Source organism: Augochlora pura, chromosome 9, assembly GCF_028453695.1.
Source record: "Augochlora pura isolate Apur16 chromosome 9, APUR_v2.2.1, whole genome shotgun sequence".
Taxonomy (NCBI): Eukaryota; Metazoa; Arthropoda; class Insecta; order Hymenoptera; family Halictidae; genus Augochlora; species Augochlora pura.
Window position 1 is genome coordinate 12,747,662 of NC_135780.1, and position 26,042 is coordinate 12,773,703.

Below are 26,042 nucleotides of genomic sequence, written 5' to 3' on the forward strand. Positions count from 1 at the left end.
ACGTTTGTTCATAATTGAACAGAATTTTCTAAAGCAACGTCGCTAGCCTACAACTATCGCCGGTCGTTTAACCCTTTGCGCTATAACAACGAGTCGCGTATTAATATCGATTAAATATGGATATTATTAATTCCTTCCTCAAAAATCGTCCTATTATTAAAAATATTAAAGACAAATGAGCGCGAAAGAAATCGTGGCGGAAGGGGTTAAAACTCTCTCCACGACGCAACGTCGAACAAAACTGCCGGAACGTTCATTTTATTCGGCTGATACAGCAGGCGAGCTTTCGTTTGCTTCGGATAATCTAGCAATAAGCTGGACAAACTCGGCTTCCGTTTAAAATATGAACTGCGTTACAAACAGCTGGCACGCGTAGTCGTGAACGGTGTGTTCCCCGCGAGGAATTTTCCGATTACGCGGCCGTCGAAAGCGACGGCTGAATCGAGTGGAGCAATAGTCGCGACGAGACACGGCACCGTTTGCGAGAACTTTTCGGCCTGTTAATTGCGAGCAGCATTGTCGACGTAGAGCAGAGAAGAGGGGGGAGGGTTTTAGCCGGCTGTCATCCTAAATGCACCGTGAATTCGGCCGGGGCCTCTCTCTGTACACGAGCGATTCGAATGCACAGGTTCGTGAAGCCGGGGGACCGGGTGTCTCAATTCGATAACATTTGCGAGGTGCAAAGCGACAAAGCGTCCGTGACGATTACCAGCCGTTACGACGGATTAATTAAGGCCTTGCACTACAAGGCGGACGAGGTGGCTCTGATAGGGGACGCGCTGCTGGACATCGAGCTGGACAACGATAACGGCCAGGTCGAAAATCCGCCGGCGAGGACCGCGACGACGACGACGGTCAAGGAGGACGCAACGACGACGACGGTCGAGGAGGAGGGCGCAACGACGGGGAAAAATCATGCCGGCGATCGAGTGGCAGAAGGGCCGGCAAATGGGCTAGAAAAAGCGCTGGCTACTCCCGCGGTTAGGCGGATAGCCATGGAGAACAGAATCGAGTTAAAGGACGTCGTTCCCACGGGCAAAGGCGGCCGAGTACTTAAAGAGGATATATTGGCGCACTTGGAGCGAATTTCTGCTGGTTCCGCGGGAAACGGCGACACGGAAAAACCAGCCGCGGACGGGGAGGCCGTGCCGATAAAGGGCTACACCAAGCATATGTGGAAAACGATGACGCGATCGCTGGTAAGTCCACGAGATAGCAACGCCGGAAATCGTAAAGGCGAATTACGTGCCACCGCGGCCTGCCTCGCGCAGCTTCTCTCCGCGACCGGGCTTTTCTCTCGCGATATTTCGAATCGACGGAGGTTCGCTAGAATTTTCCTACTTTTCACCGTTTTTCATGCTTCCCTCTGTATCGATCCGGCATCGCTTTCCCGTGAACGGGTTCAATAGGCTGCGAAAAGGCGACCTCAGACCTGACAGGTCGCTTCGTTTCAATTTCTCGGATAATAATTGTTCGACGTTTGTGTCACATTTTCCATTCGATAACTTTGGCTTTAGTTATTAATTACAGCAATGGGACTTAACTGTTAGGTAATTATCGTAAGGGAATGTTAAGTCGAAATTAAAACCTAGCTTATGCCTCGTCGAGAAAAGCTAGGGTCTGCTGGATCCCGTTCGTTTATCGCGAAAGAAAATAAGGGACATCATTTCTCAGCGTGACAACTGCAAAGTTCGCGCGCCGGCTACTTTGCATAGCACGGTACGAAACAATTGATGATAGGGTCATTATGGTTCATTCTCCCGTGTAATGTAAATGGGTTAAGGGTGGTTTTCTCGTAAACTCCGTTGCAACCGAAAAGAAATCACGTCATTTCGCAGTGAAAATTAACGATTGGATAATGCGTCTAATTCGAGCAATTTATTTAAAAAAAAAAATTCATGTAAATCTATTTTTAAAAAAAATATTCCGAACTGTGTGACTTTTATCAGAAGGGTGGAATTTATCGCGCGAATATATTTCATCGTTCCGACGGAATTCTCGAAACTCGTGCGATCTACGTGCACGGTAGTAGCTGCTGCAATAATATTTGGAGTACTGTACTTTGCATTTTGATGGACTCGGCAGTAAACGAAAGCTTTTTAATGTTTTCGACAAAACAGCCGCGTTTACGTAGGCAACCGGATACGTTTCGCGTCGGTGCGTAACGGATAGAACGAAGCGCAGACGCCTCGCTTCGTCCGTCGCCGCTCGCCCTACGGGGTCGGTCGTTCGTTTACAATGGATCATAACGATTGCCCGTAAATCCGGGCGTAAAACAATCCCCGGCGGCGGGGGAGGGAACGCGAATTTTTTTTTTCGCGCGGCGCCGTCGAAAGATGTTAACGACGGCTGTGTCCGCGATATTAATAAACCGCGGGGGCGGCACGGCCGCGTAAAATGCGGGCCGCGCGTGAATCGCAAGATTAGCAGGAATTTCGCGTATCGTGCGTCCCACGTGGCCGCGGCCGTTAAATAAACGACCAGTTAATCGTTGTAAAACAATGCGTGGCGGGGGCGGCCGAGTTAATGACGCGACCGAACAAACTGCTGCTGCTGCCGCGGCGATTAAACGACCGTGACGTAAAGGGGGGTAGGGTAGGGTGGCGGCAAACCCGGCGGCGGCGCTGTCTCCCTCCCCCCTCTCCGCTCGGCTGTGCGCCCCGGTTAGAACCGAGGGACGAAACAGAGGTAGAAAGAAGGAAGGAGAGACGGATCCAGGGATTTAATATCCCCCCGTGGATTTTTCTCCGGGGGTAAATTTCGTTGCTGGGAAAACGCCGGAAGTGACGGCTAGCCGATAATGGCAGCGGCCGACGTTGACACGACCGATACCGATCGATTCGAATTTCCGCGTCAACGTTGCCGCCGACGCCGCCGCCGCCACCGCGCAATGAACGCGATTAAACCGTACCAAAAGACACCCGGTTACTTTTAATGTGTCCAAATATGCTGACCGTATTTTCTCTCGCTAATTGCGTCCCGCCGCGCAAACATTCCGTTCCCCAGATGTACACAACGTTTTATCGACCACCGGTGGTTTTTCGAAACAAGTTGTGCCACTTTGCGATATTCGAACACCGGTTTTTTAGAAAAGATCGTGTCGGGTCGAATTTGATATCCTTTAACATCCTATGATATTTCACTGTCGCCCTTAATTATTTCCTAAAAGGAAAATATCAATTGCATTCACTTCGACACATTTCGGAAGAAACAATTTTTAACGAATATTCAGCGCGGTTTGTTTTATATATGCATTATAACACCAACTCCCAAGGGAAGATAGTAAATCGAACAACAATTCGTAATCTCACACCCCGAATCGACCCTATGTCCTGATGTTCGATCTTCTCTGTTAACAATTGTCTATCTAGAAAAATTCCACGTTTAATCCAATTGTCATATATTAACAACAGGGAAATGAGATCTTGTAAATCCCGTGCACCTCGAAGGTGCCTGACATTTATTACTGACCCCGTTCCGTTGCCACCTTGTACACGCACGCAACTGTTCGCAGAGCATCCCGCACTTCGTGTACAGCGACGAGTGCGCCGTCAATAAATTAATGGCCTACCGTAACGAAGTTAAGGGGAATCTGAAGGAGCAAGGCGTCGCTCTAAGCCTGATGCCGTTTTTCATCAAAGCGGCTTCGAGAGCGTTGGACAAGGTGCCCCAGTTGAACGCCTGGCTGGACGAGGACAACCAGAAGTTGCGCGTCTTCGAGGGCCACAACATAGGCGTGGCAATGGACACTCCGGACGGTCTCGTCGTGCCAAATATCAAGAACGTGCAGAACCTGAGCATCCTGGAGATCGCGAAAGAGTTGAACAGGTTGCAGGAGCTGGGCAGAAAGTCCTCCATTCCCTTGGTCGACCTGACCGACACCACCTTCTCGCTCTCCAACATCGGCGTGGTAGGTGATTTTTTTCTCTCCTCTCACTCCCTCTCCCTCCCTCTCTCTCTCGGGTTAAGCGATCTCGATTGGCTGAACGGTCAAATTGAATCTCGAGACCGCTTTAAATTTAATTCGACCCGTTGACGGAGAAAATATTTGCGCTACCCCTCTCTGCACAGTGTACGTATACAGTCCCGTTGCAGGCGCGAGATCCCGTCGCGCCGCGCCGTGAAACACAATTACGTAATTCGTTAATTTCGCTCGCGATTCCACCGATATTCGGGCTCAAAACCGAATTAATCGGGGTGGAGAAAAAAAAAACTGTTTCTCACCGGACCGATCCAACGCGCGAGATTTAATTGACCGGCCGTGCTTTGCGGTTCCAATTGCTCCTGGCAACAGTTCGTGCCGCGTGATAATTCGATACGTTGCGATAACACCGTGTTGAACAACGCTTCCGCCGAAGCGATAGAAAAAGTAAACTATAGTCGATATAGTCGAATTGACGATTCCGCGCCAATGCGAGCAGATTTCTCTTCTAATTTCGCCAACTCCTAATCTCGATTTCACTGTAATAACTATCAAGTTCGATGAAACGAATTGCGATAAAATTGAAGAAATGGAGCGATCGAAGTTTCGATTAAATATTTAAAAACAATAATCTTTCGAATCACGCGATAATCCACTGCCTACCGTCCCGGCCCTGTATTTTCATTAAAAAACGGAATCGGAGTTCTACGATTCGTTGTCAATTATGGCACTTCGCAGGTCGGCGGCACTTACACGAAGCCAGTGATCCTGCCGCCGCAGATCGTGATCGGCGCATTCGGAAAAGTACAGAAACTACCGCGGTTCGACGATGATGGGAACGTTATAGCTGCGAGCATAATCTCGGTAAGCTGGGCGGCCGACCATCGAGTCGTGGACGGCGTTACCATGGCGAGATACTCGAATCTATGGAAGCACTATGTCGAGAACCCCTCGTTCCTGTTAATTGGAGCATGATCGGGTTTACAACGCGCGAAACACAGTTCTTTTCCTATGGAAGCTCATCACACCATTTTTATACCACGTGGACGTATACGCTGGTGTCGGACGATTGGATCGAGGACATTAATTGCTGGATTGCGAGTGAAGTACGACGTAACCATTTTTTGCTTTTTTTTTTGTACGTAAATATTAATTTATTTATTGCTGCACAACCAACTAGGACTTTGTTTTTCATAAAGATAAAATATCTTGTTTTTTTTTTTTGTAATTTTTATCTGTTTGCTTGTTTGTTCGCTAACATATTCAAAGTGTTACAACTTGTAATGGTAGTTATTAATTATATTTATATATATATATATATTTTTTGTTTTTTTTTTATATATATATATACGATGACCAGTCGAACTGTGAGCATTTTTGTACATTAAATCTATTACACATTGTTCATACAAATTATGCTAGGAGGATATATATATGTATTTATTGTATATACATATATATATATACAAAAAAATATGTCAAGGAAGTGGTTGTACTGATTAGTATCCTTTTGTGCATTGATTGCTCTTCTCGCGAGAAGCGTGGAGGTACAGGACAGTTATAATTTTTTTCTTTTCTCTACGGGAATATTTTTGAGCGAAGATCGGAGAAAGAAAGAAAATATAGAAAAACAAAGTCTTGACGAACGAAATCGCAAGTTGAGAACGATAGAAAAGAAAAGAAAAAGAAGTCGATTAATGAGTACGACCACTTGTCGGTTTACGTATCTCGTTAACCCTTTATATATGTATATGTACACAGTTTCTTTTTTATTTTTTCTTTATAATAATCGTATCCCACGTACTCTCAGTCACACCCGTGCTCCCACGCAATCATTCCATTCCCTTAAATGCCACATAAATATTTACTCAAAAAGTAGTCAGTCTGTTTAGTAGTTAGAGTAGTAGAAAAGATTGTATATTATATGTTCGCATGGTCCAAAATTTTGTATGATAATCAAGTTGCCTCACGAAGAAACGAGAACCGAACCTCCTCGAACGATACTAACGACGGTGGCGGATTATTACTACTTAATTGCTCCTCCAATTTAGCCCCCGTAGCCGCTCGGAACAATGTTAGATTCTGTCCGCACGTTAACTGCAAATTACCGGCTCGATATATCCAGCAATATCAAAGTAATTTAACGAGAGGCAATCCCATTTAAATTAATTTCCCAATTACCCGAACCACCCCCGGAGGGGAGGGCTGAACTGTTAATATTTGAAACGTCTCATTAACGATTCAATACCCACTGAAAGCCTGCCAATACTTTTTATTCAAGAAACCAAATTGACGTCGAATGTTAAATCTTCCGGATAAATGATTAAACCGCGTGGCTGAAGACAACTCGTTAGTTTAGAAATAAAATTGCCATTTTCGCGGAATTATCAACGAAATCTCTCGGCTATTCTTCTACTTTTTTTAAAACGCTATCGAATAACAAAATCAAACATAAAAGAGAATACGTGATTGATTGCCGCTCTTACGGATCCTAATAAAAAATTAACGTTCAAAGTAAAATAGACCGATAAAACTAGAAAGTAATTAAGAATTTCGCTGCCTCCCTTTGATCTCGATGCCATGTCGAAGCTTTAATTCTTTTTCGCATAATCCGCCACAGGATAAAACTATCTGGCATAGAAAAGAAACAATATTACGGATAAATGCAAGTACCCCGGTTTCAATAGGTAAACACGAACCTCGTCTCTATCGTAGTTCTCGTAACCGAAAGAAAAGAAGTAAAACCCTGCGGATAGAGAGAGAGATAGAGAAGAGTATCGATAGAAACACAGACGTGATCGGGCGGCGTTTTCTGTGTTCCGCCCTCCAATCATACTATACTTATCTCTCGAATATGACTAGGTGTATATAGATTATTATTGGTAATGTAGTTTCTTTTTTTTTTTAGTCCAAGAGTGTAAATGCAAAGCTGCTTTCGTCGGATAAAGCTACGTATACTCGTCGAGAGTTGAAAACGAAAAATCAAAAAAAAAAAAAAAAAAACAAAAAAAAAAAGAAACGACAGGAAAGCAACGGTGTACCCTATTATCATTCTCGAGCATCTCGTCGGGTTTTCGCTTTTTGAAACATCGGACAACAACAGCTTAAACTTAGAAGTCCCCGGATCGTGTATAACTCTCACTAAGAATACCTCATCAATCGAGTATATTAGTCGTTTAAAGATTTTACAAAATACGCAAGCAAAAAGTCAGGATAAAAAATAATTCTTTGTTTTTTTTTTTTTTGTTTGCTCCTTCCGCCGCTCGTTTGGAAAATATATATCGCCGCGCGCTCGCTAGACATATACGTGTGTGTGTGCGCGCGCGTGTCGCGAACACGCGCCAGACACCCCCATAGACGGTGGGTGGGTGGGTTTTTTCATTTTTCTTTTTTTTTTTATAACTTGAAGGAAGTCTTTCTGAAAATATACATTTTCCGCCGTGATTCTCAATTCTGGAAAATCCCAAGCCTCGTCACGGTCCCGGAGGAAGAAAACGACGCATGCTGGACGATCCCGAGGCTCGGAGAATTGTAGAATACATATCCGTGTATATAGAGTAAACTTACTTTGTAGTAATATACTTATTACATACTTATATAATATGTACACGTAGATTTGAAATCATGCTCAACAGACACACACCCATAAATACGCCGCCTTCGTCGCTACCGCAAAAACTTTTAACTGGTAATACATTATTTCAACATTAACACAGAGGTGTGTGCGCGTGTGTGTCTTGTGTATGTGTGCTTAAATAGATATCCAACGAAACAAACAAACGTTCGAAAGTCTGAAAGACAGTCTAAGAAACAACGGGAAACGGGAAGTGTTCTCTTCTGGTACGCGGAAACAGAATAATTTAATTAACGCTGCGGTTGTTCACGCAGCTTACCGCACGATATTTACGCGAAGCAATATCCTTTGTGCATCCGTCGCAAGAAAAAGTGGAACAGATATTTTGCTTTCACGGCTAATAATTTTAACCATTTGTTGAACAACTCGTGCATGCGGCGCTGCAATGCGATGAACATCCGCAGCTGAACGAGAGGAAAATGTGCCTAACAATTTCCTATGCGAGGTAAAGTGCAGTATTATGACCGTCTTGTAAAAGTACCAGGGCACAGAGAGGAGAGAGCATGCTGGTTCGAACTGGTATATCTTCTCGAGGCGTACCGTTTTCGCATGGTGCCTACACACATCGCGCGTCGTTACAACCTTTCTAAAACATCGATCTCACAGTTTCTACCCCATTTACGTGTGCGAATAACTTTCATTCCGCCTTTTAACGGACTCGCTAACATAGAAAATGTAGCGTTTGTTTCTCCTTTACCTTACGATAAACTGTTGCCGTGAGAACAGTTTCCGCTACGAGGTAACATACACTTTTTTGTTCCTTTAACATACGAGCGGATTCGAGTATCATATCGATTTCACAACCGGAACGAGACGACGCCTATGCGTCTCTCTCGTCGAAAATTCTAACATCCGGAGGAGGAAAGAAGAGAAACTAGTAATGAAAAAAAGTAAAAAAAGTAAACTCATAAAATATATCTTTTCCTTTAGCCTTCGTTAAAATCTAAAACGTATCACGAATCCCATGGCAAGCGAAACAAGCATAAAAATTGCCCAGTCGTCCGATAAAAATGAAAGCGAACCGAATTTCTCAAATAAAATTACGGCACGTGGAAGAATACTTTTGTCGCTGCATTGAACCGAATGCCACCTTCTAAAACAATACAAATTATTTAAAACGAGAGAATATAGCTCACTCATCGCAATGTCTGTGCGATTAAGGTTGAAAACATTTCAACGCGTTTGAAAAAAATACAACTATATATATGTGCGTATGACGGCAGAGTAATTCACGAAAAATACCACATCTGAGTGACTCTATTAAAATTTCCTAAGTTATTATCGGAAAGATTTTGTTCGCAGAGTTATTCGAAGGTCGTCGATATTTTCTTGAATATTGTATTTTTAGTTTCATAGCGTCGTCTAAAAACACATCGACGACCTCCAAACAACCTCGAAAATCACGTTTGACCCATATCATTTTTGTCTTGACCAGTGTGTCTTTGATCTTTCATTCGAACAGGGACATTCAGGTGTCCTATTTTTCACGATTGACCCGGCACGTCTACGATATATATATATTCACAATATACTCTATGTATATGCGTGCATATATATATATGTATATATAGATTCACTTTAATATAATTACTTTGCATGTATACGATTAATAAATAGTAATCTGTTTCTGGCACATTGTCAGCTCTCCGTGAAGAGAACAAGCGAGTCCACACGAATATAACCAACACCATAAAACAACATAACGCATATGTTCACAGGGTCAGTGATTATTTCATTATCACCCTGGGGGATGAGGGGTTTGAACTTATCTAAACTGTTCACTAAATAGCCACTACCTTACGCTATCCATATGAATTGGCCCATGAAGAAATATCCTCTTAAAAATAACTCTCTTGTACATCACAATGTTCAAACCTCTTTCGCCTCCGATAATTGTGCAGGGGACCATGTTCCTAGTCTACTGTATACCCTAACGAATTGTCAACTGCCGCTTATTGTTACTCATTCCCTTAAACACGACGTGTTTGTATCGTATGTCCTGCGTGTGAATGTGTGTGTACTTAGGTCTATATATATTTATGCGAATCGCATACGACCACTGGAAGCCAAACATTTTGTTTCATCTCTGAACTGCCCCACTCTCTTACCTTTGGTAACGCTGCCTCATTCGTACAAATCAGTCGCTCGACAGTGTTGGAGAGAGAGCACTACCAACGTTGTTAGCAAATAAGCGAACCGAGCAAGAGTCCTCTTCATCGCCGATCTTCCTCCGTGTCGATCAATCGTAACAAAACAAAAAAAATACAAGATAAAAGAGCTTACGTAAATCAGTCAGGAATCGCGGGAGCCGACGCTGATCAACCAATAGCCTGGCGTCATTGGTGGCGGCTGATCATCATCGACACAACGGCACCGGTCGCTCGAAGAACAGCCACGGCGTTGTTGTGATCGGACTTTGTGAAATCTATACCGTCCACCTCCAGGATCTTGTCTCCAGGTCGAAGAGTGCCTTGTGCGGGCCCATCGGGGTTCACTTTGGTCACTATAATTCCCTGGAAACGCAAATAACAATTTTCGTTGATGGATCTCGATCTCTTCTTCCAGGATAATTTATAAAACTTACCGTTTCCGCGCCTGCAACTCCACCAGCTATGCTAAAACCGAGGCCTGGATTCTTTCTGATTTGGACAGGCAACTGTAAAATAAGCAATTGATTATTTCTAGGTATGATTCCCGTCACCAATTTGTTGTAATGAGAATTACGTACTACGTTAGCATTTCGATGAGGGCCAAACATCCACTTGAACCTCGGTCTTCTGTCCAAATTGACCAACTCGCTTAAAGACTTGTTGTTCAGCAAGACTGGTGTGCTTCGACCGGAATTATTTTCGTTCTTCAGGCTCGTAGGACTGTTTGCTACCATTTCATTGGGTAAGCTTTTCAATGGTCCGTCCTGACAGTCGAAACCTGGATTTCCAATTAGATTCGCGTTCATGGTGTTCAACGACGGCAGATTGTCACAAGACGCGTTGTTATTTGATAAGGTCCCGTTCATTATTTTTTTCGGTCGATCACCGAACTTCGATTGCATAGAGAGTGGACTTCTGTACTTCTTGCCCGTTACCGGAGACGTTGGGATACTCGAGGAATTCAGCATCTTTAAACTCTCGTAGTCCTCTGTGGAAGAGTTCATGCACTTGTTGGATAGGTCGCTGTTATTGGGTGTGGGATTCGTGGAGTCCATGTGCTTCGTTTTCAAGATCGGGATCCTGCTCGGCTTCAACGATCGGTCGCCCTCGAAGGATAGCTCTTGGTCACTCGGTTCGGTTAACAGATTCGTCTGATCGGGAGTAGAATCTGTTTTACCATTGCTGATGGCTACGTCTGAGCCATCCGTGTTGGATGAAAACTTCTCGTTGCACAGCCGCACGTATTCCTCCGCTTTGAATGACTCCTCGTTTCCATCGTAGTTCTGAGTTTCCTGAGACACCTTCAGATTTGATATGTTAACGTCCGCATGCGGAGAGGCGATCGTTGGAGAGTCCGACTGACCAGCTGAAATCAAAGTAGGTGTATTTTTGGCAACTGTTTTGGAACAGTATTGCAAGTAAACGATGACATACATTGATTTAACTGTTGGAAAAGTGCTGCTTTCTTGGAGAACGCAGCAGCGATATGATAAGGCGGCGGTACAGGGGGGATTTCGTTCAATTTTGGCGCTTGTATGTGCAGCTGATCGCCGTTGTTACTACCTACGGCGAACTTCTCTGATTCCACGATTTTTGCTGTATTCGCTTTCGAGTATTCGTCCGGTTTCCACGTAGAGTTCACGTAATCCGCTACTGTCGGGGGCTTAGATAAATATTCCGATGTCGGGTTGCGGATATACTTCGCTTCTCGAATGTCCGGACTCTTCTCCTTTGCGAGCACTGTTTTGTTTGCCTCGTCCGACGACTCCTCTGACACGGACTGCTCCGTTCCGACGTCCGTAGGGCTCGCGCTCTTGTATCCTTTTGATGTGTTGCGGTCGACAGGTGAGAGTGAAGCGTGTGAACCCTGATGAACGAACGTTTCGTCAATGCATGTAAATAATTCGATAATAAATGTCATGAAAAATTGTTTCGCTTTTACATTAATTCGATAGGAACGTATTTCAATCCCAGGAAAATTCAACGAATTTAATTAGTGAGTGAAATGGTGGCAAATACTCTGGAATCGTAAGCACTGCCTTTCTTTCACGTAATTCTTTTTTATCAATACCTTATTAAAGAAACTTTGTGAGAAACAGGTCCCAGTTTTTGAGGCAAGGTCCAGAGTAGTAGTAGCTTTTGCAATAATAGCTTCTTTGATCATTGTCTCCTGTTCTAAATGCATCTGGAAGTGTCAATCGCCAATTGTTTTGTATCACTCTATTTTTGTGTAAACACAAAGCAGAAATAAATAAAATAATATATAGATATCAAACTTAAAGTCATCGAGATCTTATGGTGGTACTTCTCTACGTTTTATAGAGTTACGCAAGTAACTGTTCGACTTTCGAACGAGAACAATTGAGTGGATTATTGTTGAACGTCGGCACTTACTCTTTGATCGTGAGCTGATTGATGTTGCAAATTACGGGCATGCCTAGCAAGGTTGCGCAGCTCTTTAGGGTAGGGTGTTGGTGCTCGATGGAGTTGTCTAGGGATCTCGGATTCTACCTCAGCAGCAAAACATATTCTCTTTCCGGTACCAACAATCGAACTCGAAATTAGTCCTACAGCCGGCGGTATTTCTACAAACATAAAATCATATCCTACTGCAAACTATGAACACTATTAACAATCTAAAAAAAATATGACTCGTATTTTTTTAATGTTATACTTTACCATTTCATTCTTCATCTTCCTCCTCATTATCGACTAGCAGCAATAATATATCATACAGAGATGTTAAATACTCGTTTATAAAATTAAATTCAAGATACATTGAACATGCTAGATATTTATTACTTTCTAACGTAGGACAGAAGATGTGTAGAATTTAATGACACTCACGCTCAAGTTCCTGCCGCGGATTCTGCGGTAGCATGAAGCAGCTCAAGACCATCATATCCTCCTCGCAATTGAACTCCTGTTGCAGTGGCACCAGTGGTTGACTTTGATTGTCGCTCAGCCATAACGCTTTCAAATTATTTAAGTTTAACATAGAAACAGGCAAATATTTAATGCAGTTGTTCACGAGATTGAGTACTGTCAACGAAGACAAATGACCCAACTCTGGTGGGACCCGGGTCAGATAATTTGACCGCAATGAAAGCAACGATAATGAGGTGCAGCTTCCGATCTCTGGCGGAAGGCATCTCAAGCAGTTATTGTCAGCGTTCAAACAGTGCAGTTTCCGTAGAAGTCCTATCGACGATGGTAGATACTCAAGAAAGTTCTTAGTAACTATAAGCTCCTCTAAGTTCGACATTTGTCCGATGTCGTTTGGCAGTGCGCTCAATTGATTGCGATCGACTTTGAGGGTCACGATTGTTCGCAAATAGCACAGGGAATCCGGTAACTGATAAATCTCATTGGAAGAAAGATGCATAATCGAAATATCTCTCCAGCCTTCTACCTCCGATGGAATCACGTGGATTGTGTTCATTGTGCAATCGAAATGATTCAAACGGTACAGTTGATTGATGTTGACTGGTATACGTTTGATATCGTTCCCGTCTATCCACAGCTCAGTGAGATTGATTAGATCCCCAACAACCTCTGGCTGAAAAAGTGCAATTAATTAATTGATAATAGAAGTGCCTATTATTCTCCTGCTACAGATAAAAGAACATACCAATTCAGTGAAGTCATTGTTGCCAATATCAAGTCTTTGCAAGTTTACCAGACGACTCATGCTCTTTGGTAATGTCACCATGTTATTAACCCTAAGCTCCAGAGTTCTGAGAGCCGAGAGCCTCCCGAAGTTAGCTGGCAAATATTCTATATATGCATCGTTTATATATAATTCCCGCAACTCGACGATGTGCGTGATAGCATCGGGAAAACGTTCAAAAGGATTAACACTGATATCTATGGAACGAAGGTTTTTACATTCTTTTATACTGTCTGGTAGCTCTTTAATACTATTTTTACTGAGGTCTAGATATTCAAGGTTAATTAACGATGCTATGGCGGGTGGTAACGTGGTGACTTCATTATCGCTAAGGGATAGTACTCGTAACTCATGGCACTGAAACAGTGGCCTTGGAAGATCCTTTATCTGAAAGAAAGTTAGCTGTTAGTATATTCGACAAACGTCATTAAAAGAAAAAACAAATTAAGGGAATTGATATTTACTCTATTGCAATCGAGACAAAGTTTTTCCAATGTTCTTTCATAAATGAACACGTCAGGTGGTACATCATAAAGATTATAGTGGCTCAAGTTCAACTCGTAGATATCTTCTTCTTGTGCTCTCAAACATGCAGCGCACTGCCACCAAGCACTACCCATTTCATGTATAACTGTAAAACAATATTCATTAAAACTAATGAAAATTAATTCAAGACATACACAGTGCTTCGTAAGTATGCATGCAATGCGGAATAATGAAATTCGGGTTTCCGTATGAAACCCGATTTTATTTTAATGCGCTGTGTACGCGTTTGAATCGTTTAGAGAAAAACGAAGAATAATACCTATAATACTTCAACAATGATTCCCTAAGAGCATTGATATACGTATGGCAAGTAGACAGGTCCGATCGAGACTCTCTAAAGACTATTTTTCCATGTGATCCTCGGGAATCATTCGGCAATCGGTGCGTCAACGTTCCGTTTCTTTCGTGCCGGCTTCGCCAGGATCGTCTCCAGCCGCATCATCGCAGAACTCCACGAAAAGCGACTCACTATCTTCTCGTTCCGATTCAGTATCGAGAATGGATCGCACAGCTTGCGACGATGTACCGATCGACACCGAGTAGATGTCAAGAGGTGCAGGTTATTCGATAGATTTCTTCAAGGACTTCTTTCATGAACATATCTCACTATTCACTCATCGGTGCACGATCGTCCTCGTAGTTATCCTAACGACGACCGATCGCAAACGGCAACCGGACGATACAACGGTTCCCGACACATTTATCGAACAAACGTACGGAACCGTATTATTCATTGAAAGATAAACCTTCAAGAAAATGTAATGGCCCGTTCATAATGCTGCGTCGACGAATTTTCACGGTATCTTGCTCCACAATTTGCTTCGAGGCTGACAGATCGCGCGAAGCTTGTTCGAAAAATATAGAACTCCAGTTTAATGAACCGTTATTGAGTTGTCTTGGTGTAGCATGGTGTAGCAGCCTGAATCGATCACAGCCAGATTTTTATCGTGTAAAAACGAGCCAATTCTATGCCAGGGTGCACCGTTGTTGGCAACTTTAAGCCGAGAGGGGGATATATATCCCTACTCGGTTCTATACATAGTGATGCTTGAACGAAATTTGCCCAACTTCGCCTGCTTTGTCTAACTTCGATCCACACGCATTTGTTAGGCTTTCGAACCACTTTCTTTCATGGTTGTCCATTTATGATTGTTAATCCGTTCTAAATATCCTTAATTTCGTATATTTCAGGTATACTAAACTAAGTAACAAAGTATAAGTTGAGCCAAAGAATTTGAATTAATCGTACCTGAACGTGAGTTGAGAAACACTGAAGACATCCAACTGCAAACGATGGTAGGGGGAAGGAGAATACAATTTGACCGGGCATAGAGTACACCAAGAAAAGAAACTCCTGCGCACTTCGAAAACCAGCGCGCTTGCGTACACGCTTTAAATCATCGTGAATAAATCATCCTTCATATTTGGCGGTAATTTCTCCTCTAGAATATTCTCTCTACAACCAGGCTGTTGGCGCCATTATAAATTCACGATGGCGGGGAGCATTTGAGAACGCGCCTTGCAGGAGCGCCTAATCGGAATCGACAACAGTCGGTGACGTTTCCAGTCGTACACGTGCGCAGAAGTTAATTAATGGATTAAACGTGACGAGAAAAGGTGGAAGACCGAGAGCGTTGTGATGTCCTGCAACGGGAATCAGTTTTCTGGTACGTAGAAAGCGGAGGCGGGATCGGAGTCTCGTTCGACTCCGCCGGATCTGTTTCTAAGGAGGGGAATCGATCAATGTGAACTCGGATTGTAGAAGAAAAACGAGACCGTAGACGATAAGAAAATGAGTGCTAAGGAACATAAGGGTTGCGAGGTAGAGGATATCGAGAATTCGGATGAAAGCGACAGGCCTTCTGGAGAAAGGTGGGCGCCAGTCGGTGCGAACGACTGCGACAACGATTTCGCCGATGAGTATAAATATGTAGATAACATGGAGAAGTAAGTAGCCTTCTGCTCAAAGCTTTTGAGACATTTACTTGTTACTGTAATTAAGTAACGTCTTTTCTTCAGCTTATCATACGATATGGACAGGCTGAAAGTCCTGGAGGAGGAACAGGAGATGCTCAACTCATCTCTCATAGCATTGACTACTCATTTCGCCCAGGTATAAAATACTTTGACAGTTGAAAGACAATTTTCTTTATTCTGTTTTGTTATTTCAGGTTCAGTTCCGTTTGAGACAAATTGTGGACGCACCAACCAATGAGAAGGAGGCATTGCTCAAAGAGTTAGAAGAGTTTGCATTTAGGGGAATCCCAGATGTTCCAAATAATTTGTCACTTGATAGTAGATCAATCACTCCAACCTCTCCAGTGTCCTGCAAGCAAAGCGTAAGCTGTGCAACAATATGCTGTACCAGTACTTCAAGTTTTTGATATTTTGTTTAAGTTTTCGCACTTTTGTTTTTGTTGCGTCAAGTCCGCGCACGTAAATGCCGCGGATCACTCGAAGCGCGTATGTGTAAAGAATCGAGGAATCAACTGGGTTTTATGTAACTAACAATTTTTGCAGATATTTGAATGTATGGCGTGTAGCGATGCCTTGTCGTCACTTCTTTTCGTTACTTCTTGTCCATCACTTCTTTTCGTTACCGATTATTTGTAGAAAAGATCTTACATTTATACGTTTTTGGTGACCTGGTAAGAACCAATCACAATCTAGTATTTGGTTGTCGATCTGTCGGCCGATGGGTTTTTCCGAGGAGGAGAGGCTTCGAAGGTTTTATGGCGGTAGATATTCCTTTGCAGTCGCAGAATATTCATACCGACTATTTGTGTGTGGAGAAAATTTTTCTTTTTTTGCAATGATTTTCTGCTAGTGTTTGACTAATTCTAATACAACTCGCTTTGCTTGTAAAATGCTGACATGCATAACTGATCTGTGATATATTTTTTTTCTTATTTTCCAGTGAAGTTTTAATTAATTTGTAGATAAAAACCTTTTGTTATGTTGGGAAATAAATGCTTTTACACATGTTATTTTTTTACACATGCCTCTATTATTTTCAAGCTTTTGATCCCTACCTCATTTTTAACTTTTTTTTCTGCTGAAGAAAATCTGCTTAGTTTGTGCAATTTAACAGATATCCGGTGTGATTAATGATGTTGATGTTGAATCTAAAATGGCTTTGCAAAGAACGAAGCAGAAAGAATTAATATGCCAACTGAAATCCCAGTTGGAGGATCTAGAGAAGTATGCTTATGAGACTGGTGATGCAGATTTACCGCAGAGCATGATATTAGAACGACAGAATATCATAATCAGTAAGTTCTACAAACTGAAAGTTCATGCATAGATTTCAGATTAACATCGCTTCTTCTTCAGGTCACCTGAAAGAGAAATTAAATTTTAATGTCGACGAGCTCTGCAAACTACCGGTTGACGATTTAAGATGGCAAGTAGATTATGCTATAAGTCAGGTAAATTATTTGACTCAGTAGGATGCCATAATGAGCATTCCCTCATGAATTAAAGGATTCATAAATTTCTTTTGTAGATCGTTAGTCCTTTAAAAATGAAAGAACAACTGGTATCTCAACTGAAAACGCAAATTACAGATCTAGAGCGATTTATAAATTATCTTCAAGGGGAAGTTAGCACAGAGACCCTAGCATGCACCTGTGCTTGTCCAGTACACACTAGTGGTTCAGCTACTTCTTCTTCTCATGCTAGGAATGCATTTACGAAAAAACCAATAGAGGAGGAAAATGCAACAAAGACGATTAACACTGTTAAGAAGGTGGTTGCTTTACTGCATATGTTCTTAATGTCCCAGTTGGGATGCGGCAGTGAAAGAGTGCGGCGGAACTTCAAGAAAAATTCGATTTACAAATGGCGCGACCTGAGAACCAGACTAGACATAGCTGTCGAGCATGTTATAGAAATGATCACAGAAGTTAATTACCATGCAGATGACGACGATGCTGTTAACGAAAACGATTACGCTTCGGATTCTGACTCCTCGTCCAATTGTAATGCCAGAGTAACATCTGCCGTGAGGAAGCATTTAGCTACTTCCATACGCGACTTAATACAGCATGGATTAATGTCCGACGTGCATTCCAATAGCGTAGTCCCGTTCGTTGGATGTTTCCCGCAAAGACACTCCTCTACCACCAATTTAATGCATGCATGGGAACTAATATTAAAATACTATGAAATTAAAAATGGCCATTGTTACAATTCTAGTCCGGCACAGAAATTATCGCAAAGTTTTAATCTAGATCTCACTGGAAGAGTTGTATCCTCTAAACAGGTATTACTTAGGAAATTTAATTGTTGTTATTAAAGTAAATTTAAAGTAATTGCAGTAAATTTCTACTATTAAAAATGATTAACATTTACAGAGCCTACTAACGACTATCGGGAATATCATTGCCTCGCACAGCCCGTACAAGAGAAGTTACGATTCTCATTTTAAAGCGTTCATATGTGCATCCCTGAAGTAAGTAAATGATTTTAGAAGCTGTTTCAAAACTCACGACTCATTGGTGGTTTATTACAGTGCTAAGAAACTAGTGGCTTGGTTGAAACTGATCTTGCAGTGCCAGTATCTTCTCGAGAACCATTATGCATCGTGGAGTTATGTCGTAAAAACAGGTATAACGAATTATTAAAATAGAAACTAAAATGTATCTGATTCTGTTATTCTTGCAAACAGGTTTCCAAGATGCATTTCATACTCTCGATCGGCTTACGAGTTATAAGTTCGATTTACCAGTGGACCTGGCGGTAAGACAATTCCAAAACATAAAGGATGCGTTTTGATTGCGAAGAAAGATGATGTTCGTCATTATACGGCTATCGATTTAGTCAATTTTAGTGAACAAAGTACACGGGCGACATAAACGAGTGTCGGTACATTTTAACTTTTACGTTGACGTAACACGGATCCATTGTATTTTAAAAATATTCTTTCGTGGCGATCATTCCTTTCTCTCACTTCCTGAGCGCTCATTAGTGGAAGATTGTTACAACGCAATAATGTATCTGTAATAATTTCGAGTATCAGTATTGCTACGTTTAATCCCCCAGGGTCTGGGTTTTTAATTACTCTGTTTTGAGAATGTCTCGCTCTGTGAGATCTAAAAGGAAGGTAATCTCTGATGCCTGTGGAGACTTAACGACGATACCTATAGAGATATATTGCGACTTTACAGCACAGGTATAAATGCAATGCTGCCTGATATAATATGGACTGATAACATATTACGTAGTTATTTTGAGGTACATTTTCGGATACAGCATGTTTTCAAGAAACAAGTAAATCTAGACATTTTCTTTGTACAATTTAACGAGTAAAGTTAAATCGATTTTATAGACTTGAGAACCGCGGTCATCGCTGTGATCAAAATTAACTGGAATTTCTTACTAAATCTTCTCGCGAAAAACTGTCAAGAAAGTCACGTTACTCCTTACTAGATATCAAACCAAAGACCAACGTTTCTTTCTAAACATTGAGGAGAATACTACTCTTTAGTTTTTAGTACCTCTTCGCATGTTAAAGTTGATGAGTTCGTGGTAACATATCATCGAGACAGTAGTTAAATCTTGTAACATATAAACAGTATATTACCATGCATAATCGTCGATGTTGTACTATATTGTCAACATTTTATCTTTGTTGTGTTTCATAAATCTCTATCATTGATTTATCGCCTCATTTTCATGTTCATATATTGTATATGCGTTAATGTAAATGTGTAAGGTTCAGCTTTAGTTAGCCATTACTGTTGAAAAGAAAAGAAAAAAGTTTAAGAGAAAGGTTTTGTTTCGCTGAGCAGATCATTGAATAAATCTGTATAAAACGTTACATTCTTATATGCAGCTGAAAGTATAGGTCTCTTATAAAAAATTTTCTCTCGATTCTATAACAACTGTTCCTAATTTTACGGCGGTTAAATACGTTGAGAGTAGATATATTAGTAATAGAACACACGCATTGTTTTCAACTAGTTAACAATTTACTGGACATACACAATAGTTACTTGCAGTTATATATATATATATATATAAAATACATCACATGTAAGATAGTTTTTAAGCGAGACTCAAATGTATTATATCATATATATAATATCTGCTTTTTATATACATAATAATTTGACATTAGTTTATTGAAGAGAAGATGTGCAGAAATATATTTATGGAGCAATGTATTCAGTTTTGTACTGCAATATATCCTGATACTTTATTCCTAAGCAAATGACAATGCAAAATGAAAGGCAGTGTACATGAAATTGGTTGTTTATTTCTTGTAAAAGTTGTACATTAGTAAAAGTTTCATAGCAGTTCTTCTTTCAACACGTTTGTAGTATTTCATTGATAATTCCCCGATATTCGTAATAATAAAATGCACAGGGCGAATCACAAGAAATTTTTAAATAAAAGTACTTTTGAAAGATAAATGTAACTTTTTTCTCTAAAGACTAGTTGTTTCCAAAAAGCATGCGATAAGTATAAAGTGGTATTAAGCCCTAAATAAAATTTGCATTGAAATGTTCATTTTGCTTTACTTCTTACGATTCACCCTGTATAATTTTCATTAACTTTTATTTAAATACGATTCTCTACAGCGAGAAAAAAGGAACATGTAAATTAGACGTCGCTACCTCTAAATTATATAATATATATATATATTTTTTTTTTCCATTTTAGTCTGATACTTATGAATTTTATCTTGGATCTTCAAAATAGATTATCGAGGAATCTCGATGTTCTTACTGATTAGATTACAGTTTTGTTGTACATAAAATTCAGAATAGAGTCTACATTGTCAATAACGTATCTGAACTCAACGAATGTATATAATACCAGAAGTTTCTTTCTTGGTCGCCGACGATACGCATTTATGTACGTACCATCATAAATATATATCACGTACAATACTACTTATACAGGATACAAGTACACAGATGTAAGAGCACAAACTTGGTAGAAGTTCTTCTTCTCTTTTCACAATATAAAAGTCGTGTATAAAAAGGTTTATGGAAGAGCATTCGGATATTGCATTCACATCTTTTTTCATCTTCTTTCGTGTATTACATTTAGTATTTGTTAATGCTCAACCAAGAATTACAGCGGAACGAAGAACATTCGGCTGCCTATTGCGATGCATACTCATTGAGAACCAAATACACAATGACATTCATTAGCTATACGTATCTATGGTACTTAAGAATAGGATACAACATCCACAAATTAATAGACTGGTTATAATACATTTATATAATACAGAATAAGCAATGATTACATTTAATATCACTTAGAAGGTGCTGAATTGTATCACAAAAGTTGAAAGTAAATATCTGCTTCGACAAAATAAAAAGAAAATGTACCCTTACAATAGGAAAAATGCATTAGGCGCGTTATATATCTCATAGAACAAATAATACCCTAAATCAATTCTATGTTACAGTTAAAACATTCATTTAAACATCGTTTTACAGCACAGTAATGATTTACTTTCAAACCTTAATGTATAACAGTTGCACGGTATACACTCACTTAATGTTTCATTTCTTCTTTCTTTACTGTAACATTTGTCATAATAGCTTTCATTAATATTCTTCGTACATTAAATAGGCTATTTTTGGTACAGCAACGATCTAACATCTAACAATTAAGGACAGTTTACACATAACGTCGCTAAATATAAACCCATTCTTTTTTTTATGGCCGAATCGTTCGCGTAGCTATATAAATTCAGTAGTTCAATTATCTGTGTTAGGCTTCACCGAAACATCATTATTTGTTGCTTTTCATATATATAATATATTTATATATATAAATATCTATAGGAAAGTCTGTCTGCCAACATAGTATATGTCTCTTAAGATATTCCAGTTCTGAAGAAGTGAGGAAATACAGCAAATGTATTCGTTAATACATATAATTACGCGTATAAATATATAGGTAAATGTATACAGTCATGATCGAGTCAAATGAAGGTTGAAGCTCCGCGTTTTCATAAAGCAATTAATTTAAAAGTAAATGATTACTAACTATATATTTATACTGTTCAAACGTATTTTTAAAAAAATGCATCATCAGTCTTTAAGTTTCTAATCGTGAGAGTAACAAGGCAGTAAAATTTGTAAAAATATAATATAAAGTCTCATTTTTTGCGATTCAAGAAACATCAATGATAATTTTGTTCATAAAAACGATGAAACCGATAGCCTGCTGATATCAATTATAAAAAATGATTTTTTACGGCGTATAAAAATCGATAGTCTGCTTACTACTTACACAAGAAACATTGTATCTATCAGTATTATGTTACCACAGAAATCTTTATCTCAGTATGCTTCATCATCAGTATCCTTACCGACAATATATGCAATATTGTTGTAAAATTCGTTGACGGAATGCGTGAAATCACAATAGATTTAAACGTAATACAAAAGTCCATATAAAATCGATAGAAAATAGTTTAATCACTAATCGCGTACAAATAAATTATGGATAAACATAAATTAGTAATAGAGCACTATAATCATTCCAAATGTCATCTTACTTCACTTATTTGGAAATGTGGTCTAGAAACAATTTAGATGAAGACTTATGTTGAAGTCTAAAAAAAGAAGAAAAAATCTATTCTAAAAACAAAGTAGATGATATAACGTATGTATTTACAAGCAAAGAAGTAAAAAAAAGAAAATAGATAAATGCATTTGCCCTTGCTTTACACAAATATTCAATGTTGTAAAACAATGGCTACTAATATCAAACGTTTTTTATAAACATTTCAGTCAGTTCGTTCGACGAGGCTACGCAACAAACATAACAAAGGCAGTTACGCGCAACACGTAGGTACGATTTACCATTCACTTACCGTTACCTTTGCATAAATATCACTTATTTGCTAATTTTCTAGGACCATAAAGTTCCTATTTAGTACAAATTATTATCAGGTTCAAACGTGAATACGCAGCGGCACGCTGTCCGACTTGTTCTCTGCTTCTAAATTGTGTTTTATGGTGTCCAACGTGTTGTATATGGTTCTGAACGCTGGTCGGTCCGACGGTCTCCTGTTCCAGCAGAGTTTCATCAAATCATAGATCGCCGAGGGTGTGTGCTCCGGGCATTGAAGGACGTTACCTTCCTTAATATACTTTACAACTTCCTCGTGAGTCATACCATAGTAAGGCTGAAGAGCGAAACTAAATATCTCCCATAAGCACACCGCGAACGCCCATACGTCGGACTCGACGGTGTATTTGTTGTACAATATGCTCTCTAGAGGCATCCATCTGACGGGGATCGCATCCTGCTCGTCCCCTTTGTAGTAATCTTGCAGATAAATCTTCTGCGACAGTCCGAAGTCCGCAATCTTCACGATCATTTGGTCGTTGATCAAACAGTTGCGCGTAGCGAGATCCCTATGAACAAACTTCCGGTCGGATAGATACACCATACCAGAAGCTACTTGCAGTGCAATGTTGATCAAGTCCATGTGCGACAGTCGCGAGTCCGTGAAATGTTCGTCCCTGTCCAAGCTTCGGATAATGTAATTACCAGGTGAACAGGTCCGCAGGAACTCGTTCAGGTCACCACGGCCCATGTACTCGAACAGCAAGCACATTGGCCGTCCTAGTGCGCAAACACCCAGCAACTTCACAATGTTAGGGTGATCAAATTCAGCTAAAAGACAAGCTTCGCGCTCGAAATCCTTCAGCAAGTCCTCCGACGCCTCATCTTTTAGCATCTTGACGGCGACGTTAGTGAATTCTTCACCTGGGACCAACCCAGGCGCCTTCGCCTGGAATACTCTACCGAAAGCACCTTGGCCTAAGTCTCGCTCATAGATAACATTGTTCCTTGGGAATTCCAGCTTCTCCAGTTTCGGATTCAGCTGAGCGCTTGTCTTGTGGTAAGCATTGTTGCTCGGTAATTTGTCCAAGTCAATGGTTATATACTGAAAATAATGTGCTATTATAAACTTTGATAATAGTAGTTTTTCTAGATAAGCCAGAAATTGAAGTCGTGTAACAAGAAGAACTATTGATGATTAAGTCCAGACCCAGTAACATTTTTCTGAACAGCTTCAAAAATACATCATTTTAAATTCTACATGATTTGCAAGTGTCAAGCACATTTAGTATACCTGGTTATTTGTTGGATTGTATCCTTGGTGCCGTTTGTGAAGCCTGTGACTCAAAACAATCGACAGTGCTGTTCCGGCTATAATTACAAATCCCAATGAGGACAGTATTAGTATGAACATTGGGGTAAACAGTGTATTCATTGTTAAGTCTTTTGGGTCGACCTCCAGTACTTTACTAGTTACTTTATCTAAATAACGAACGAAAAAAGGAATTAATCATGAATATAAACAGTTCAGACGGATATCTCGTCGAGTATTAATAACATACCGCATATAGGAATATCACAATGTTGCCACCGTCTTGCAGGATCCATGGTAAAGCACCATGGCATCGGTTCATCTCCACCGGCATTTCTACAGTAATTTTCGCCGTCACGAATTTGTGGGAAGACGTCCGGTGGTCTGTCGTGATTATGGGGTATTTGTGCACTCCATGCCTGACAGTCTAAACCAAACTTTGTTGTATTTACTTTGCCCATATAAAATCTACCGTTGCCCTTGACACAATCATCTGAAACAATGAATAAGTAAGAGAATGCATATTTACAATTAAAACGAAATTTTCATCAAAGCCTATATTACATGTAACAAGCTCTTCATTCATGTCAGTCAAATGGATGTGCGAACAAGTCGCTTTCCCTTTGACTACTTTTGGCAGTAATTCACATTCTGGAAGTGTAAAATGTCCCCTTGATCTAATATAAATCTCCCTTTGCTTGTTGTCCTCTATCATAGCCCAATCATTGAAGCAGAACTGATGACGTACTGCCATGCAATCTTCGTAACATAATGGTAACCCAACAGAGTTGTGGCATTGCGGAAATGCATACATGCACAGCATTTTCTAAAAGATTAACACATTGTTAGGACAAAATCTGATTGTTATTTAAGAAATGAGCTACCACATACCTCTGCAGCAGAACGACATGGTTCTTGGAGCTTCTCTATCAACTCCTTCCACAGGTTCGTAGTAATCTGTTCATTCAGCAATCTTTCAGGATTAATGTTGGAATCATTGATCCATACTTTCCCAATACCATCTAGATACTTCTTGCAGATCTTTCCCTTATAAGGGGTGCAAGAACCATCGGATTCTGGTTCTACAAAACAAACAAATACAGATAGAGAATTATCTCTTTCATAGTACACATTCTATTGGAATAAATACGTACTGGTCTGAGCAGAACTGAAATGCAAAATGATTGCTATCAGAGAAAAAATCCAGAACACCATTATTTAAACGTGTTGCGTCGTAGTAAGGCCAACAAGAAAATATCACATGTTTAAAGTGAGAGATCGCTGCATGAGAAAGCACGCCAACTCCGATGCCCGTTTAATTTACATTGAATTGCATCGGATCCGTAGTGTAAGGTAAATATCTTTTAATGCAGAACCGATTGTTACGCTCCATTCTACACGTATGACCGCGCAAAGTCTTATTTGACAATCGGCAAATGAATATTACAATTATCGATTGTAATTTTTCAAATTGTTTTCAATGGGAGCCCAGCACGATAACTCAACAAAAATAACGTCAATGGGGGGTAACGATGATTCGGAATTCACGTCGTTGCACGACAACAATCACCCCGAGCTACCCCAAGAAAAATCCTTCTTCCTTATCGCGCGTACGATAAACTAGCGCACGGCCGAGCATTCCGTTTTATATATTTACAATGCCGATACGCGATGAACAAACGGCGAATTTGCTCGTTTTGTAACGAGCCTGAGTGGCTGCTAATCTAAGGGAAATTTGGAACTAGGCCAACGCGTGCGGTAAATTCGAAAGCTGTCAGTTCTCCATGTATTTGATGTTCCCTTACATTTTGTTATACATCTTTTTCTACAAATATTCACGATCAATCTCGTTCATTCGAATATTATTATAATCTTAACAAAAGATTTAGGAATTTTCGAGATCTAGTGTAATTCATAGAAACGCGGGGGGAGGGGCTAATAGGGCTGTAGATATAGGGGTTTACCACGTTTCATTTGCAACAGTG

The 26,042-nt window shown here is 40.4% G+C and overlaps 4 protein-coding genes across 7 annotated transcripts; 2 read left to right on the forward strand and 2 right to left on the reverse strand.

Moving 5' to 3' along the window:
• Nucleotides 1–895: 895 nt before the first annotated feature.
• Dbct (Dihydrolipoamide branched chain transacylase E2) lies at nt 896–5,071 on the forward strand. Its single transcript, XM_078190179.1, has 3 exons — nt 896–1,199; nt 3,515–3,910; nt 4,661–5,071. The coding sequence occupies exons 1-3, from the start codon at nt 996–998 to the stop codon at nt 4,895–4,897; spliced, it is 837 nt and encodes a 278-aa protein (XP_078046305.1). The 5' UTR covers nt 896–995; the 3' UTR covers nt 4,898–5,071.
• Nucleotides 5,072–5,267: 196 nt separating this feature from the next.
• Nucleotides 5,268–14,911, reverse strand: Lap1 (leucine rich repeat containing protein 7 lap1). Of its 4 annotated transcripts, none has more exons than XM_078190175.1 (10): nt 14,182–14,911; nt 13,841–14,007; nt 13,338–13,763; nt 12,554–13,265; nt 12,101–12,291; nt 11,778–11,891; nt 11,141–11,573; nt 10,285–11,072; nt 10,141–10,212; nt 5,268–10,069 (listed from the first exon to the last, which is right to left on the reverse strand). In XM_078190175.1, the coding sequence occupies exons 2-10, from the start codon at nt 13,994–13,996 to the stop codon at nt 9,893–9,895; spliced, it is 3,069 nt and encodes a 1,022-aa protein (XP_078046301.1). In that variant the 5' UTR covers nt 13,997–14,007; nt 14,182–14,911; the 3' UTR covers nt 5,268–9,892. The 4 variants fall into 4 exon arrangements, with proteins under 4 accessions (XP_078046301.1, XP_078046300.1, XP_078046303.1 ...); XM_078190174.1 differs by having other exon boundaries at nt 12,101–12,312; XM_078190177.1 differs by lacking the exon at nt 11,778–11,891.
• Nucleotides 14,912–15,398: 487 nt separating this feature from the next.
• Nucleotides 15,399–20,236, forward strand: LOC144474920 (RUN domain-containing protein 1). The gene is made up of 10 exons (XM_078190324.1): nt 15,399–15,589; nt 15,685–15,869; nt 15,942–16,035; nt 16,094–16,261; nt 17,014–17,194; nt 17,256–17,350; nt 17,428–18,186; nt 18,278–18,375; nt 18,436–18,530; nt 18,592–20,236. Exons 2-10 carry the CDS (start codon nt 15,715–15,717, stop codon nt 18,696–18,698), a joined length of 1,752 nt encoding a protein of 583 aa, XP_078046450.1. The 5' UTR covers nt 15,399–15,589; nt 15,685–15,714; the 3' UTR covers nt 18,699–20,236.
• On the reverse strand, nt 20,168–25,749 carry Nrk (Neurospecific receptor kinase). Its single transcript, XM_078190323.1, has 6 exons — nt 25,212–25,749; nt 24,949–25,139; nt 24,622–24,883; nt 24,308–24,550; nt 24,040–24,227; nt 20,168–23,850 (listed from the first exon to the last, which is right to left on the reverse strand). Exons 1-6 carry the CDS (start codon nt 25,270–25,272, stop codon nt 22,849–22,851), a joined length of 1,947 nt encoding a protein of 648 aa, XP_078046449.1. The 5' UTR covers nt 25,273–25,749; the 3' UTR covers nt 20,168–22,848.
• Nucleotides 25,750–26,042: the final 293 nt, after the last annotated feature.

Bases quoted from the DNA above. Each gene is read 5' to 3' on its own strand.
- Nrk (XM_078190323.1), bottom strand. From the start codon at position 25,272: ATGGTGTTCTGGATTTTTTCTCTGATAGCAATCATTTTGCATTTCAGT. The intron at 24,884-24,948 runs GTATGTGGTAGC...TTAATCTTTTAG, and splicing joins CATGTCGTTCTGCTGCAGAG to AAAATGCTGTGCATGTATGC. The intron at 24,551-24,621 runs GTAATATAGGCT...TCATTGTTTCAG, and splicing joins GAATGAAGAGCTTGTTACAT to ATGATTGTGTCAAGGGCAAC.
- LOC144474920 (XM_078190324.1), top strand. From the start codon at position 15,715: ATGAGTGCTAAGGAACATAAGGGTTGCGAGGTAGAGGATATCGAGAAT. The intron at 16,036-16,093 runs GTATAAAATACT...TTGTTATTTCAG, and splicing joins TGACTACTCATTTCGCCCAG to GTTCAGTTCCGTTTGAGACA. The intron at 17,195-17,255 runs GTAAGTTCTACA...CTTCTTCTTCAG, and splicing joins ACGACAGAATATCATAATCA to GTCACCTGAAAGAGAAATTA.
- Lap1 (XM_078190174.1), bottom strand. From the start codon at position 13,996: ATGGGTAGTGCTTGGTGGCAGTGCGCTGCATGTTTGAGAGCACAAGAA. The intron at 13,764-13,840 runs GTAAATATCAAT...ACTTTCTTTCAG, and splicing joins TTTGTCTCGATTGCAATAGA to ATAAAGGATCTTCCAAGGCC. The intron at 12,313-12,553 runs GTGAGTGTCATT...AGTTTGCAGTAG, and splicing joins TCCGCGGCAGGAACTTGAGC to GATATGATTTTATGTTTGTA.
- Dbct (XM_078190179.1), top strand. From the start codon at position 996: ATGGAGAACAGAATCGAGTTAAAGGACGTCGTTCCCACGGGCAAAGGC. The intron at 1,200-3,514 runs GTAAGTCCACGA...AACTGTTCGCAG, and splicing joins AAACGATGACGCGATCGCTG to AGCATCCCGCACTTCGTGTA. The intron at 3,911-4,660 runs GTAGGTGATTTT...GGCACTTCGCAG, and splicing joins CGCTCTCCAACATCGGCGTG to GTCGGCGGCACTTACACGAA.